The sequence below is a fragment of the Festucalex cinctus genome, chromosome 6 (genome assembly GCF_051991245.1).
Source record: "Festucalex cinctus isolate MCC-2025b chromosome 6, RoL_Fcin_1.0, whole genome shotgun sequence".
In the NCBI taxonomy this organism is placed as follows: domain Eukaryota; kingdom Metazoa; phylum Chordata; class Actinopteri; order Syngnathiformes; family Syngnathidae; genus Festucalex; species Festucalex cinctus.
The window spans coordinates 6701129-6716843 of NC_135416.1; the positions used below are offsets into that span (position 1 = coordinate 6701129).

At 43.1% G+C, this 15715-nt stretch overlaps 1 protein-coding gene across 4 annotated transcripts in view; it reads left to right on the top strand.

Moving 5' to 3' along the window:
• Positions 1-4660: 4660 nt before the first annotated feature.
• cxxc4 (CXXC finger 4) overlaps positions 4661-15715 on the top strand; it is a 41627-nt gene continuing 30572 nt past the window's right edge. Inside the window, exons 1-2 of one of the 4 annotated variants that reach the window (XM_077524592.1) lie at positions 4661-13372; positions 13463-14069. In XM_077524592.1, the coding sequence (XP_077380718.1) occupies positions 13245-13372; positions 13463-14069 (735 nt within the window). In that variant the 5' untranslated portion in view covers positions 4661-13244. Of the gene's footprint in view, positions 14070-15715 lie in introns of all 4 variants that reach the window. The other 3 variants (XM_077524589.1, XM_077524590.1, XM_077524588.1) reach the window with 3 other exon arrangements.

The following is a 15715-nucleotide window of genomic DNA, read 5'->3' on the forward strand; positions in this document are numbered from 1 at the left end:
ACTCAGAGGCCAGTATTTGAGGGTTTTGAACTCTAGCATCGCGGTTGTTGAAATGTTTATAGAAAATCTTGTGGATTCCCTGCCTAGTCTTAGATCACAGTGACGTAGAATTATTAAAATGAGTAAAAAATTTGCAAAAGGGAATTGTCAACTACTAGTATGTTGGGGATTCCCCCTGTGAATATCTAGGACAGTGGTATGGTATGAGCAATTGTTTTGCTATATTTTGATAGAATTACTGACTTACTTGACTTGACTTCTTTGTTGAGTACCTTTTACAAAATAAGATTATACTTAAGTACAAAGCAAGAGTAGTTTTGGCATAGTAGTTTTCTGGGTCATCAGCCCCACTCTACTGCACATTTTAGGAACAGTCATAGTGTTGTCCAGGAACAACAGCCGACTCCACTTGGTTTGTTGTTATATACAGGCAGCTGAGAGCGTCCCTCGGAGATTGCACAGTTGTGAAATTATCCGTTCACCTGCTCGAGTTGGCACTCATAACCATGAGGGGTGCACGCCTCAACAGCTGGCTCTAGCCATGTTGTCTATCACCAGGCAAAACTCATGTTTTCTGATGCGCTGAGCGATGAAGCATTTCAACCTAAGAGAGAAACAACATAACAGGGTAAAGCCATAATTTTACTCTGACGTGTAAATTCATACCTTCACTCGAGCGGTCCGCCATATTTTTTCATTTACACTCATTTTTTTCGTTTTTTTTCTTTCTTTTTTTTTTTTTAGTTTCTCATGCTTTGCATGACCAATTGGAGATACAAGTGAACTTTAGCCACACCACTGCTCAAGTGAAATGAAGCAAACTGGTTTGTAGGTGTTGTAGTTGCAGTTCTGTGCCCCAGTGCTCTTAGTAACGGTGGTGGCAGTGTCTGTTATCTGCTGTCGGAGCATAAAGCAGTGAAATTAGTGAGCAAGTGCTATTCGCGCAAGTGGTTTAGCTAGCAATCCAGTAGAAGTACTCGCGCATGAGAGCTCTCCTTGGAGCCCACAGCGATGGATGAGTCAAGTCGTTCAACAGATGTGTATAGCAATTGGTTATTTGGTGTCAGTTGTTTTTGTAGAGTTGTCATTCAAGGAGGAGTGCATTCATTCTTGACTCTTATTCTGGAAACAGAATTTTAAAAAGTTGTGTTTTAGGGGCTGGTACCGAGTAATGGCACTTCAGTTAATTTCAGTGTTGAGGATTGAGTTGAGATATGATGGAACAGAGTTACGAGATTGTGCAAGGAACAGAATCTTTGCAGATCATTTGTTTTCACTAGCAAGCTTGATCACGGGCTTAATTTTACTTGTAAGTTGAGGTATCACTGCATATGTGGCAGTGAAAGACGTTTGCCTGCAGCTTTTAGGCATTCGATGCAGAATCGCTCTGAGAGAATAATTAAGCCGATGTTTTGGAGCATGGTGGACGCTGTGGCGTGACACATAAGCTTCCCTCCTCAGCCCATCATCAGTGATTGGTGGCAGTCCTTGACTTTGACCTTGCGCTCTCTCTCGCTCTCTCTCTCTCTCTCTCTCTCTCTCTCTCTCTCTCTCTCTCTCTCTCTCTCTCTCTCTCTCTCCCCCCCTCTCCCTCTCCCTCTCTCTCTCTCTCTCTCTCTCTCTCTCTACCCGTGCCAGCGATGAGCAGGAGTTGTTTGCCGATCAATTTCATCCGTGTGCACACTTGCCGAGATACGCGGCAATGTGGTTGGGCATGATTTCGAAGCACGGATGCGATATGCCCTCAACCCTCCCAATCGTAAACATGCAAACAAACATGCATGAATTATCTTTTTCGTTTTGTGCGGTGACATATCTTTGTTTAATTGTACTTTTTGACTGAGAAAAATGTATGTGTCAGAGAGGAGCAACATTTACTCTGGGGTTGTTATTGGAAGTTACGGAGAGTCTTGACTGCATGTGCATGTACCCATACACTTCTGGTGTATTATTATATGATGACAAGTAATATAATACTAAGCTGTTTTGAGATCATAGTATCGTCAGCATAACAGTGAAAGTTTGTTATATTTAGGTATAATATTACCAAGCAGAAGCATCTAAATGTTAAACAAGAGAGGCCCAAGTACCGACCCATGTGGAACGCCACACGTAACATTACATAGCTCAGAGGTAGCATTGTTATGAATTACACGGTGCGTTCTCTCTGGGAGGTACGAAACCGGACGTGTTGAGGACTTTACTTTGAAAAGAATTGGCACAGTATTTGGGATAGAAGATGTCTTTTTCTTGCACATTGTGTCCGCAAATTCCCATTGAAATGAGCGAAGACGGTTTCCAGTTACGCACGGGATACGTCGTCGCGATCACGTGACCAGGAACATGGCGTCCCACACCGTACGATCGAATTCAGACACTTAATCGGTTTAAACTAAAATTCAGGGAATAAGATGCCAAAGATATTTGTACTTTTATTCTTTGTACACAATGCCTAATCCAATACTGGAAAATAATTAATAAGGCTTGTGTTGCTTTAAAGTTACCCCTGTGTTTTTAAAACGGCAAAAATTACAAGCGTTCCTGCAGCTAGTAGCTAAGTGTGTCACTCCATCTCAACATGTCATCTCCCACCTCTGTTAGCCCTGACAAAATGTTCCTAGCGATGCTCCTTCAGGTTTTTGTTTTTGTTTTGTTTTTAACACACAAATCTTCGCCTTCCTGATGATGCTACTCAGCAAGATATTCCATAAATGATGCTTTGTGCTCATGCAACCATTCCCAAGGCAACAGCATCTGTACTCGGTAGGCTTTCTCATCATGAAAGTAGTAGCTCCAAGTCAGGTCATTTAAATAGATCATCAAAGAAGTCTTCTGCTCTCTCGTTAACTCTGTAGCTTTGAATAAAGCAACAAGTTTCTCCTTGCCCTGGACAGAAAGGCGGGACATGAAATCTTTTACTGTATCATTTTTCATATACATTTGCATCTGCTAAATTTGATCCGGGAATATTTCCCAGTTGATGATGATGTGCGTTATCACCTTTTTATTTATTTACCTACATATTCCAAAAATTCATGCCTTACAAGCTAGAATTGTTCTCAAATTTAAACCTAATACTTATGTTTTATTTGACCTCCAAATTAGCCAATAAATAAATAAATGCAATTAATTTTGGCAACAACAATGGCCAAAATGACAGACCACACAGACGTCTTATAAGCCTTTGGTGTTTAGTGAGATGTCATGTCACCAATGTGGATTTATGACTATTAGACTGCATAAGGTGGAACAGATGTTCCTTTTTTGCCTCTATAACTGTGCTCTGGTAATGGTGCAAAGTCTTTCAGGATTTGGTAGAAAACCTGAAGCTTACCTTTCTTCCACCTGCGTTCTGCTTTGCAGCACTCCTGTCTAGCTGTGCAAGTACTCTCATTAAACCAGGGTTCAGGTTTTATTTTTAGCTGCACAGTTTTTAATGGAACCACTGAGTCCAGTATGGATCATCAGGAGCAAAACTAAGAACTGAGCTCCTGCGTGTTAACAGAGGTTAAGACAAAGGATTTAACGAAGTGACCAGCAGTGAGAGGGTTAACAATCGTACAGCAGGTTTGAACAGGAGCGTCAGATTTAACAACAGCGCAGGAGAAGCTCACCTCAAAGAGTACAGGCATGTGATCAGAAAACACATTGTCAAAGTTTTCCAAGTTCCACAAGGGAGGCCATAACAGAGGGAAAAGTTTGTGTCCAATAAGGATAAAAAAAAATTAAAAAAAATCCTTCCCCAACAGTTTCCTCGGAACAGCGGACATGAATATTAAATAATGCTAAAGGAGTTTTTCTACAGTACGTAGTTCCATCTAGTTTGGCATTTGTGCACATAGAATACACGCCATAGCCACTAGAGGGCAATGTGTCCAATGCTTTCGTTGTGATGTCATAGGTTCCACAAGGGCGTCAAACCTGACAAAGAGAAATGAGGGAAAGGGTGATTTATCACTGCATGTGCACATTTGAAAATCTCCACCAAAAAAGCATCATTTGTTCAAAGAAAAAAAACAACACATAATTGATCATATATTATTATTTTATTGCTTGCTTGATTTTGGTCCTGATAAAAATTGCAGATTCTAACAATCTTAGAGGCAAATGTGTTGTTTTCTTCGATGGTCCAGTAATCAATGTCCATGTCCACGGAATAAACATTACCATAATTTTGCCTCTCTATCCAACAAAGAGGACGCATCCGCTTCCATTTTTTTTTTCACTCCCTATTTTTCTACGTCCCCGTCGTTTCCCCTCTTGCTATCTGCCTCCCCCTCCCTCTTGTGGGATCATGGGAATTGTGCAAGCAGCGTGGCGTTCCACGCTGTGCCCGCGGCGCTCCAGGAGGAGGCGTGCGGTAATGACCTGCTCCACAGCTCGCTCGCCATCATCGCCCTCACAATTAATTCCCGCCTCGTGCGCCTCTGTGTAGGGGGAGGGGAGACGGGGCGGGGGGGGGACGGTTGGCGTGGGCTCCCTCATTAGAGCTTCTTGTAATGTGTCTGGCAGCAGTTCCCTTCCTGCCACGTCTGCCCTTCCACTGTTTGTTTTATAGATGCCGCCCTCCCTCCATGCCTCTCTGCCTCACAGAATGACTGACACTGAGTGCAAAGAAGGAACGCTTGGACTGTTTTTTTTTTTTTTTTTTTTTTTTTTTTTTCATCCATCAGGGCTCTGGGACACACATGAATACACCTTTCACATGCGAGACATGCAAGGGAATATTTCAGCAGGTGATCCAGAGTCCCTCTATCTCTCTCTCTCTCTCGTATGGGGAGTGTTTTCGAAGCCAACATTCAGCATGCAATTGTCAAAAGGTGAAAACATAGTGATGCGGTCATTGTCGTTGCGTGAGGAGCAGCTTATGTCGCCAAACTTAGGCCAACTGCAACCAGCAGAGGCGCTGTTGATTTCAGTCTTGTTTACGGTCTATAGTGGGATACAATTTAGACATAAGCACACACGTGGCGATTTTAACATTCAGTTGAGCTGTTAAAAGAAAGTTGCCATATAAGTTGAGAACATATACAGAGATTCTCCAATCTCTTTCAAATCTAATTTTGATTGGTTCTTAATTTTCCGCATAGCTTTCATGGAAATGTGGTGAAATAACCACCCCTATGGTACACATGGTCAGTCTAATACGATAGAACACTATCAAAAGCTCTATTTTGATTGACACTGCCCGATAAACAATTATCATACAAATGTATTTTAGCAATGTTTGCGGTTTAAAAAGTTGAGTTTTGCGATGCACAACAGTTTTGAGAACATGAGCGGGTCAACTGCAGCTATGGTTGACTCAGTCTAAAGACAAAAGCTTTCCACATTTGTAGTAGGTTGTCGGATTACAGGCATGCATTGTTGTGCACAGTTAACCTGTACCAATCAAAAATTGTTAATTTCCTCCAGTCTGTCGGTAAAATGTCTGAGATTATTTACGAAAGCTGTATCAAAAGATCCTTTCTGAATGACAAGTGTCGAGATATCGATTTAATATGCTAAACTACATTACAATGCACTGAGAACATCCATCCATCCATTTTCTTGACCGCTTATTCCTCACAAGGGTCGCGGGGGGTGCTGGAGCCTATCTCAGCCGGCTTTGGGCAGTAGGCCGGGTACACCCTGGACTGGTTTCCAGTCAATCGCAGGGCACACAGAGACGAACAACCATCCACACTCACAAGCACACCTAGGGACAATTCGGAGCATCCAATTAACCTGCCGTGCATGTGGGAGGAGACCGGAGTACCCGAAGAAGACCCACGTGGGCACGGGGAGAACATGCAAACTCCACCCAGGAAGCCCGGGGCCTGGACTCGAACCCGAATCCTCAGTACTGGGAGGCGGATGTGCTAACCAGTTACCACCGTGCCGTCCTGCACTGAAACAAAATTTAGTATTTTATTAGCCTCTTATTATAAACCATAATTAAATTATGAATGAATACCTTTTGAAAGGGCGTCAATCAAAACAAGAATTATTATCTTTATAAAGAAGAGATTTATAATACTGTTCTTGTATTGGATTTTATAGAATTAAGTCCCTAATATTAGGTAAACTGAGTCTAATGAGATCCAATCTCTACTGTATATGATTAAATTGGCCATTGGTCGCTTTGTACACACGCCATGCATTCGCTGTCTGTATGCTGATGGTGAACATCTGCTCTGGAGGGAGTCTCTGAATCTCCAGAGGGCTCCAGTAATAGCACAAAAATTCACGAGACATAATTTCAACGACCACGGTGTGACAAGTGCATGTTAAGTTTCCTCTAATACATTATTTGTTGTTTATTGTTTTTACTGAAGAACATAAGAGGCTTTTTATTAACAAACCCGGGAACGCTTTTACATTGTGAAGAAGTAACACCAATCAGAATTTGTTTTATTGTACACTAGCTGCTTGATATGATCTAACAAATGGCTGGTTTATGTACAGTAAATCATCAGATTGGCCTGGCAGTGACTCACAGTATACTTTGACATACAGTTTAAGGTATGACCCCTCATATCCAGACTTTATACCCATGTCCTCAAGTGGCTGACATAGCAAGCAAGCGACTGGCATGCTGAATGTGACTTGTAGACTTAAACGAGTGCTTCCCAGATCTTGGTGTTTGCACAAAGTGTTTGCTTACCCGCGCCGACAGATGAGCCTGGCAACTGTGTTTGCACATATTAGCACAAAAACAAAAAGTGTCCCCGATCGTCGTCGATGCAGACGGACACTGAATGTCCCCATTCGGTGTTTGATCAATGCGCTTGTTTATGTAGCAATTTGCTCCAAGCAGGTTTGGAGATGACGTTGCCTCCTAAGACAGGTAAATGCTTTGTCTCTGTGTTAATTATAAAAGTAAGACCGAGTGCATGTGTTTACCTTGGTTCGTCTGCCTCCAACGAAGCCTCCGGTCAGTTTAATACCTTGTCAGATCAAAGAGAGATCGTTAACGCGGTTGTTTACATTCACGTACGCGACACCACTGTTGGCAGGTAGGGGGAAAATATTGATTGTGATGGAAGACACTTTCCTTTAATTTTTATTGATGACCCATGTCACTCTGCCCCACACCACACAAGTGGCCCTTATTTCTTGTTTTAGAATCAGGATGAACATGCTTGTGCTACCAGTTCAGCTTGTCTCGAATTCTTCAATTATAAAATGCAATTGTAGGCAAACGGGGTGCGCTTGAGTGGTCATGTAATTTTGTGAATGTTTTTGTGGATGGAATTGTGACATTGATGACTGCACAAAGGAACGTCATCCAAAAACTGATGTAAAATATCTGTAATGATGAATTCACTTATTTGGAGTGACGGGCTTATTTATGCTTGCATGGTTACTGACTGGTCATTACAACAACCACCAAAAACAACAATGTTGGATTGATATTTTTCAGAAAAGGTTGTCAAGAAAATAGTGAAGTATAATCATGAATGGCAACATGGCGAACAGCACAATATTATGGTGCCGCCATAATCAACGTAAACTGAACGTTCCTTAGAGTTGCTTTAACGTAGAAAAGCTCAATGTCGCCTAATAGCCGAAATTGTGATCATTAAGCGTTTTTCCACTGCTGGAACTTTTGGAGAACTTTTCAATTTACCTTGGTAAAATTCAGTTCTTACGTTTTTCCACCAACAACAATTACCGTGGTAATTAAATTCCCCAGGGGGCATCCAAGTACTATCTCAGCAGCAAGGTCTTACTGAGCCAGGCAGGAACTTTGAGGGGCCGGGCTGTAATGACCATGGCTGATTGGTCAAATTTGGGGGCGTTGTTTTTGCATCGGCTGGACTCAATCAAACTCGTTTGAATTAATTACCGAGAACTCGAAGACACTGTGGAAACACAATTCTAAATTCCCTGCTGAACTTTTACAACCAAGAACTTTACCCTTTACCCAGAACTCAAAGTTCCTGGGCTTGTTGGTGGAAAAACGCCTATTCATCACCAAAATTTCTGTTGGCGTCTCGACTTACGCTCACTTCAAATTCTGAAAATATTCAAATAGCCCCAATATTTGAGATTTTATGGACAGTAAATGTTTTTTTTTTCTCCACTACACAAGGTACACTGGCTCACTAAAGATGCTTATGTCACTTAATAAGGAAAACTGTCCATAAAATCTAATATATTGGGCCAATAGTTGTGATCTTTTCAGAGGCTGGTGTGGTCATAAGTAGATACTGTATGTCCACATATAGTTTGGTGCCGATAAAATACCGTTAACTTTTTTACACCCTATGACCCTGCTTGTAGAGGTATTGAGGTGTTCATATCACCCGTTTTCTGAAGCGTTGCTGTGATTGGTCGTTGCTGTCACTTTCAGTTGACAGCAAGTGGCAAAATGGCAACCCGCTCAGATGGATAAAACTGGGTGAATTTTGCTGCTGAACTCATATTTCACAAACGCAATATTAATAAGAACACCGCGTTTTGACTAATGGGAGCAGATAGAACATATTGGAAAGAAAGGTTCTGGGTTGACTTCTCCTGATGTTTCTCATGTCTAATTATCATCTGACATGTTTAATTGTTTGACAGGAATGTTCTTCAAGATGAATGTGTTCTTTGTGTCCTTGCGGTGTTTTCTCAGCGTTGCACATCAGGTTGAATCAATGGCTCGCACCATTGCTCCCAAGCACCCATGTCTTCTGACTTCACCCCCCCACCCCCCACTCCCCCCCATCTTCACCAAACACACACACGCACAGTACACACCCCACCCAAAGATGTGGGCTACATTTAAATCTGGCTTCATGGTTATTAATTGCTCTTCCGGCTTAAGTTAAAAGCGCAGAATAACAGCAGGAGGACGAGGCACAAGGGGATCGGCGCCAGAGCACGCATACGGGAACAAAGGGCCGCCACAAGGGTTCGTGCCTCCCACCGCTGGAGATTCGCACAGAGCTGTGGCTTCGCAGGCAGAGGTTAGGACCACCATGACAAGATTTCCCTCGGGGGCTATTATCGCCCAAAAGATAAAAATGATTTCCAGACAGAGGAGCTTCCTCGCACACAGATGTACGGGCTCTGATACGGCGGGAAATAGTGCTTTGAAGATGTTTTCAATATAAGCAGTCGTTGGCGTCTAATGTCTCAAAATGTATGATTCATCATCAGTTTAGGCAAAAATCAAGCCAAACGTATTCTTAATCTCCCTCTTGTGACGAAATACAAATAACATTGTGCATGTGTGGAAAACGAAACTGGAGGAGGGCTGATACGAATGCATGATTTGAAAGACTGAATCGTTTAAAAGCTACCCTAAAGACGAATTAGGCATCAATTAGCAACTGGATTAGAGAGGGAGCCAACCCAAGTTCGGTTCAAGCAAATCGCAGCTAAAACAATATTCATTCTATTGGGAGATGATCAGTTTTCTGAAAATGTAAGACTGGGACCATTCCGATCAGATTATCATCTGATAAAAGCACTGATCTACTTATTAGTCCTGCCATTTTATTTCATATGACATTAGTTGATTAATCCTTCATCATCAGTGTGTTATTGAGCTGGTTTCAGCGGCGTGGGCAGCGGATCAATCTCAATTGACCAATGAAAAATGGCACTACAAGCGACAATAGACCCGGGCTGTCTTTTACACAACCTCATTGGATTTTAAAAACCGCTTTAGGGCAAAACTGATCATCTTAAAAAGTTGGATACAATGGACTAACCCCAAGTAAATTGTTGCGCAGTTTAGGGTTTACCACTGAAAATATATTCTCTTTTCTTTATGGAAAATGGGGAGAAAAATGCAATTCAGGGTTTCCTCCAGAGGACTTGCTAAGGCGAAATATTTGTCAAAGTCGGGGTGCTTGTGGGCTGGAGGTGTTTTGTGGACGACGTATGCCCACCACTGAATCTTCCATCCATCAATCTATCCATCACATGGGACTAATTAATGGACTCAAAAGTTTGTAAGTTATCAAGAACAAGTCGGTTAACATTTAGATCTACTGTTTGTGCACCCTATTATTGAGGCCCCCGTTGTAACAGTATCAGAAACAACCTGACTCCAGCTGTTTCAGTTGCTGAATTCAGCGCTAGTGTTTGGTACCCTTGAGGTGCATCGGGCTTAACAAACCATTGTATCGAACTGAAACCAAAACTGACAAACTGACTTTAAATTTCAAGAGTCTTTGAGGGTACCACCCCAGTGACAGGCTATTGTGCCTGTAATAATAGAAGGGTGCACTTTTTATATGCCAGTGTTGCAGTCTAAAATTTAATATGGGGGCTTATAAATCAATTTTGCATGGACGATTAATTAATAATTGGCCCCAACATGAAATTGAGGAGGTGAAGCACACACGCCACGGTTACTTTGTTCCAAACTACACCCTGAAGCCCGGAATAAATGTTGAGTGTCGAGGTGCGAGGTGGGGGTGGTGTGCGGTGGGTAATAATCCTGGACGTCGATTGAAGTGGTGATTTCATTTAAACTCCCAAAGCCACAGGCACCAACACGAGCTGAGCGCGCACGCTGTCACGCAGGGGGCTCGTGGAATAAATGTGCACGATGTTGTGAGCCTGCGGGAGCAAGCATGGCACGTGTGGCCAGCAGGCGGGTTTATAATGGTGATGAATCCCGAGGGTTTCAACCATTATGGCTGTCCCTGGAAGGAGGGGCTGCTCCATACAAATTGGTTGTGCATCCAGGCTGGAAGGCAAGTGTGAAGTAAGTATGAATTGGCCTTTATAGCTACTGCCCCCAGGTGGCCAAGGCATACATACCAGATTGAGCAGCACTATGTGCATTGAATTGAATGAGAAAATAAAAAAAATAAAAAAAATTCATATTGCAGTTTCTGTATGTTTGCATATTGATATGAAATATGAGTCATTGACGGATATGAATTTCACCAAAGTCAGCTGGGATAGGTTCCAGCATCTCTAGTCCTGGTGCATAAGCAGTACAGAAAATGGATGGATGGATAGTTTCGACCATATCACTCAGCGAGCCGTACGTGCATGTTTTTGGTATGTGGGATGAAACGGGACGACCTGGAGATAACTCAGGAAAGTGGGACTGTACAAAGTCCACCCAGGACTGGTCACCCAGTTGCCTAGTACTGCATATAGAAAACCTTTAATATCATGATTTTGACTGTTCATGAACTTAACATACATGTTTTTGGGATCCGTGAAGAAGCACTGAAAAAAAAAACTCCGCATGGGGGAGGTCATGCAAACTCCAAAACAGGGAAAGCTTGAGTTTAGCGTTGGACCCAGATCCTCAGAACTGTGGGGCAAAATCCTATCCACGATGCTGCCTCTATATCCCTTCCTCATAATTAAATTATTTTAGATAAAAATAAGCCGCTGTGCAGGTGCTCATATATGCCCCTGCACGCGTTGAGCCGGCCCACCTTCCCCTCCCCATCCCCTGCGTGTTTCTATAGTAATTTCCAGCCAATGATCAGTAGGTGTCCGCATCCCCGCGTCCTCACCTCAGCACCAATCAGCCACACACAGCGACAAGCAGCAAGCAGCGGCGGTGGAGCGAGCAGGCAGGCAGGCAGGCAGGCGGAGAGACGCGCGCATACACAGTCCACAAAGCCCGGGATCAGGACGCACAGCAACTCGCACTCTTCCAAACGAGCACGTTGTTATTTTGGACGGCAGGAGAGAAAAAAAGAACAGCCTTTATGCATGCACTTTTTTTGAATGAAAGTCACTACCAACAAAAAGATGGCTCTTTTGTTTTGAGCGCCTTTTGGAATCTGCGCGTCTCCTGGATTTGTTGTTCTTCTTCTTCCACCTCCACGCCGCGCTCCACGCATCTCTCGGCGGTAATGTGCGTGTGCACAGCCGCAGGCTGCTAGCGCCTCGGGAGCTCCTCTCAACGGGAATCTGGTAGGTAGGTGAAACCACCCTTTACTATCCTTGTTCCTCACTTTAAATCATGCTATGTGTTTCAGCATCCTACATGCATATGTGGCTGTAACGTCGCCCGGACAATGAGATTTTTTCATTTTGTTTTAACAATGTATTCAGATACTACCTTTTAAAAAATATATATATATATTTTAGAAGTGGGTTTTTTTTTAACAGTGCTCCATGTATGCATTGGACGTTTCTATCTCTCTAAAGTTTGTTTACAGGCTGGAAATCAATGCCAGCCAGACTTGATTGCCTTTGGGCCCCGCGTGTTCTGCTCCACGGGTGAATTGATTAAGTAATAATCACCCCGAGGAGGGCTGATCATTAGGCCGAGGAGGAGGTTCTGTTTACTGTGTTGGCGGCGGGTTTTGCACGTTATGTCAGCGTTAAAACCTCCGTAGCCTATGTGTAAATTGTGTGGTGTTTTTTTCATATAATTCAACAAAATGTATACCTTTCTGTTAGAAATCAACTTGTTTATTGGATAACGTCTGTATTTTTAGCTGTATTGAGTGCTTTTGAACTCTCCACGTGGTGATTATAATGTATGTTGGAGACTTAGACCCATGCAAGTGATTTGAATCGCCTTTTAGTGTGTCCCGGCAATGGATCAGTTTTGCCAATTAAGAGGGGAGACAGAGAGGGGGGTGAAAAAAAAGTAATGGAAGTAGGGCTATATGTGTCTAATGGGGCTTTTATCTGTGGAAACCAAATCCAGACAGAATGGGGTGAGAGATAGAGGAAATGAAGCACACACACTGACCGGATGACACTAGTTGGCCCATGATCTGGATGCAAATTCCCGAGTGGCTTTTGGTGTTATGTCATTAGGGAAATGTGCTAGGTGGTCTTTTAGAGGCTGGGCAAACAAACATTTTGATACATGGATGGTCTTCTTGGCTTCTCAAGTAGTTTATCTCTACTAGGTGTAAGTTGCAGGAATGAGGTAAGGATCTCTGGTTTGTGACTACTTGTGTCTTCTAAGTTTAAACAAAATATATTTCATGAAAAAAAATGTATATCCGATCAGTAAATAATTTTTTTTCAAATATCTTTTTTTTTTAAGCACTATTCCAACCACGGCATGTTTTGAAGCATGGTAATGATGGGGATCCCCATTGGAATGACTGAAGATCAGACCCAGCTAGTTGTGTTGGCTTTGTGTATAAACTAGAATGTATGCTGATAATACCACAATGGAAAAATGTGATGTGTAATTGTTGTTCCTTTCTTCTCGCTTGTAGCACCAGAAAAGATAGTTCAGGATGGTACGACGTTGGTAAGCAGCTGGAGTTCAACAAAGGCCGGAGTCAACTCGCTTAAACGCCGACAAGCTCTCCTCAGCCATGGCTAACCTAAGCAGTGCGCTTTGCATTGAAAACGGACAAAACGCGGACGTATCGCTCTTACAAAAGGATAATCTTCAGGACGGTGGATTAAGCCAGCTTTTGGATTATAACGCCGAAATGGAAAGGTACCGATCTTTTGCAAACTTTTACAAAACCAACGGGGCGTTCCCACAAACTGCCAAGATCGCCCGCATTACGACACCCATTTTCCCCAGCGCCAGGATTGGCATGTCCCCTTGGAACTGCGATAACGCCATGCTTTGGGGGAGGAAATCAGCGGCAATAAACCCTAATAGGACCAGCATGCATAGAAATGAGTCCCAGAGGCCGGGTAAGCCTGGCGTGCCGCCAGAGGCGCTGCAAATGGCAAATAATAATTTCCTCTCTACCTTATCCCCCGAACACTGCAGACCTTTAGCAGGAGAATGCATGAACAAGCTGAAATGCGGCGCTGCCGAAGCAGAGATAATGAATCTCCCTGAACGCGTTGGAACTTTTTCAGCTATTCCGGCTTTAGGGGGCATCTCATTACCTCCCGGGGTCATCGTCATGACAGCCCTTCACTCCCCCGCAGCCTCGGCAGCCGTTACAGACAGTGCGTTTCAAATTGCCAATCTGGCAGACTGCCCACAGAATAATTCCTCGGCATCGAGTGGAAACCCGGCAAAGAAGAAGAGGAAAAGGTGTGGGGTCTGTGCGCCCTGCAGGCGGCTAATCAACTGCGGTGTCTGCAGCAGTTGTCGGAACCGCAAAACGGGCCACCAGATCTGCAAGTTTAGGAAATGCGAGGAGCTGAAGAAGAAGCCCGGCTCGTCACTGGAGGTGAGAACTGGGGCTCGGCTTCCCCATCTTTTATTATCCCCGTGCACTTCGAAGCATTAACCTTTTCATCCAGTCACGTTCTAAGCCCTTGAAAATTGTTTCCATGCCCACCCATGCCTGAACATCCCCCCGGCTTCTCAAATCTGCCTACCCGCCTAGCCTAATTGGCAGTAATTAGGGGTGTTTGTGCGAAGCGCAAGCTGAGCTTGGCTCAGACACCCCTAATTGCTGCCAGTCAGACTGGGGCTGGAACATATCCGAACAACCCAGCGCTTGGCTCGCCTCCAAGCGGGGCTGGGAAATGGTTTTCAGCAGAGAGCTATCCCTCTCGGCACCCGGTCATTTTAACCAATTATGGAAACCGTCTCTGGACGGAGAGAATCAATATCCCGCAAAGCGTCGGCCTCTGACCACCGAGAGATGCTGAAAGTGATGGCAGGACTGCTGATGGCATTTCTCAAAACACCTCCCAACTTTAGTCTCAGTGGAGTAGTAAGCACATCAGACCCCATTTGCTTCCTTTGAACAAGCATGTATACTTGGGCATCATCGTACATGACATATAGAATGTATGGTTGTGGTTCAATTTGGTAAAAGACGTCACTTATGAAACAGAAGCACCAAGTAACGGTCAACTTGATTGCTAAAAAAAGAGCTTTTTTCGATGTTGAGGTTGTTTTGATTGATTCTGAAACAAGTACAGCATGTTCTTGGTATACGACGGAGTTTTGTCCTGTGACACAGACGTAAACTGAATTCTTATGTAAGTTGGAATACGGTTTAGTTATTGCTAACTTAAGCTTTTGCTGTACTATAGTCACGATTACAGTAAATATAGTCACATACAGAGCTCAACATAAATGACTCAATTTCTTTTTAAAAAGTAAGCTCTTTCTATACATTTTGATTTTTTTCATTGAACACTGAGTACTGGTAATAATTAGAATTTTGCACCATAGAGGTACATTGAATTTGATCATTTTATGTGTGCTCACTGTCCAATCTCATGTGGTCGAGTCCCTCCTGTTCCCTCCCTTAACTACGCCCCTGCTAGCATGCCATGCAAAATATTGATGCTGAAATGAAACAGTTTCCTAACAAATATTGCACTGTATGCATTGTTTTAACATTTCTTTGGAATACTATATCTACATTGAATTTTTTTTTTCCCCCCTTCAAAAAAAGTCAACCACTATTTTTGTGCCTTGAGAAAGAAAATGAAGAGATTGGGAGAGATTTACTTCTCTTGAATTAAAATGCAGCACCTAATCTGTTGATTTCCTTTGGCAGAAAGTTTGTTTAGTTTGCTAGCTGTGATTTTTACATGCATTATGTAGTTAAAAGTGGAATAATGGTGGCACCAAGGTTTATGTGTTCGAATAAAATGTTCCTCTTGTGGGTTACAGCTTGGAATGGTACATCACATAGGTGGCAATTGGAAGCTTATGTACAAACAGGTGTCTCAAACAGATGTCCGGGAAGTCAGTGTCACTGTGTCTTTAATGCACGGGTTCACTTGCCAAAACAAATCCACACTTGTACGCGTATTTAAAAGCACCTTTAGTGAATTTTGCTAATTCTGATTATTGACTCTGATGGCAGTAATTACACCTGTACGCCTTCCGTTTACGGAAATGTGTTGCAGG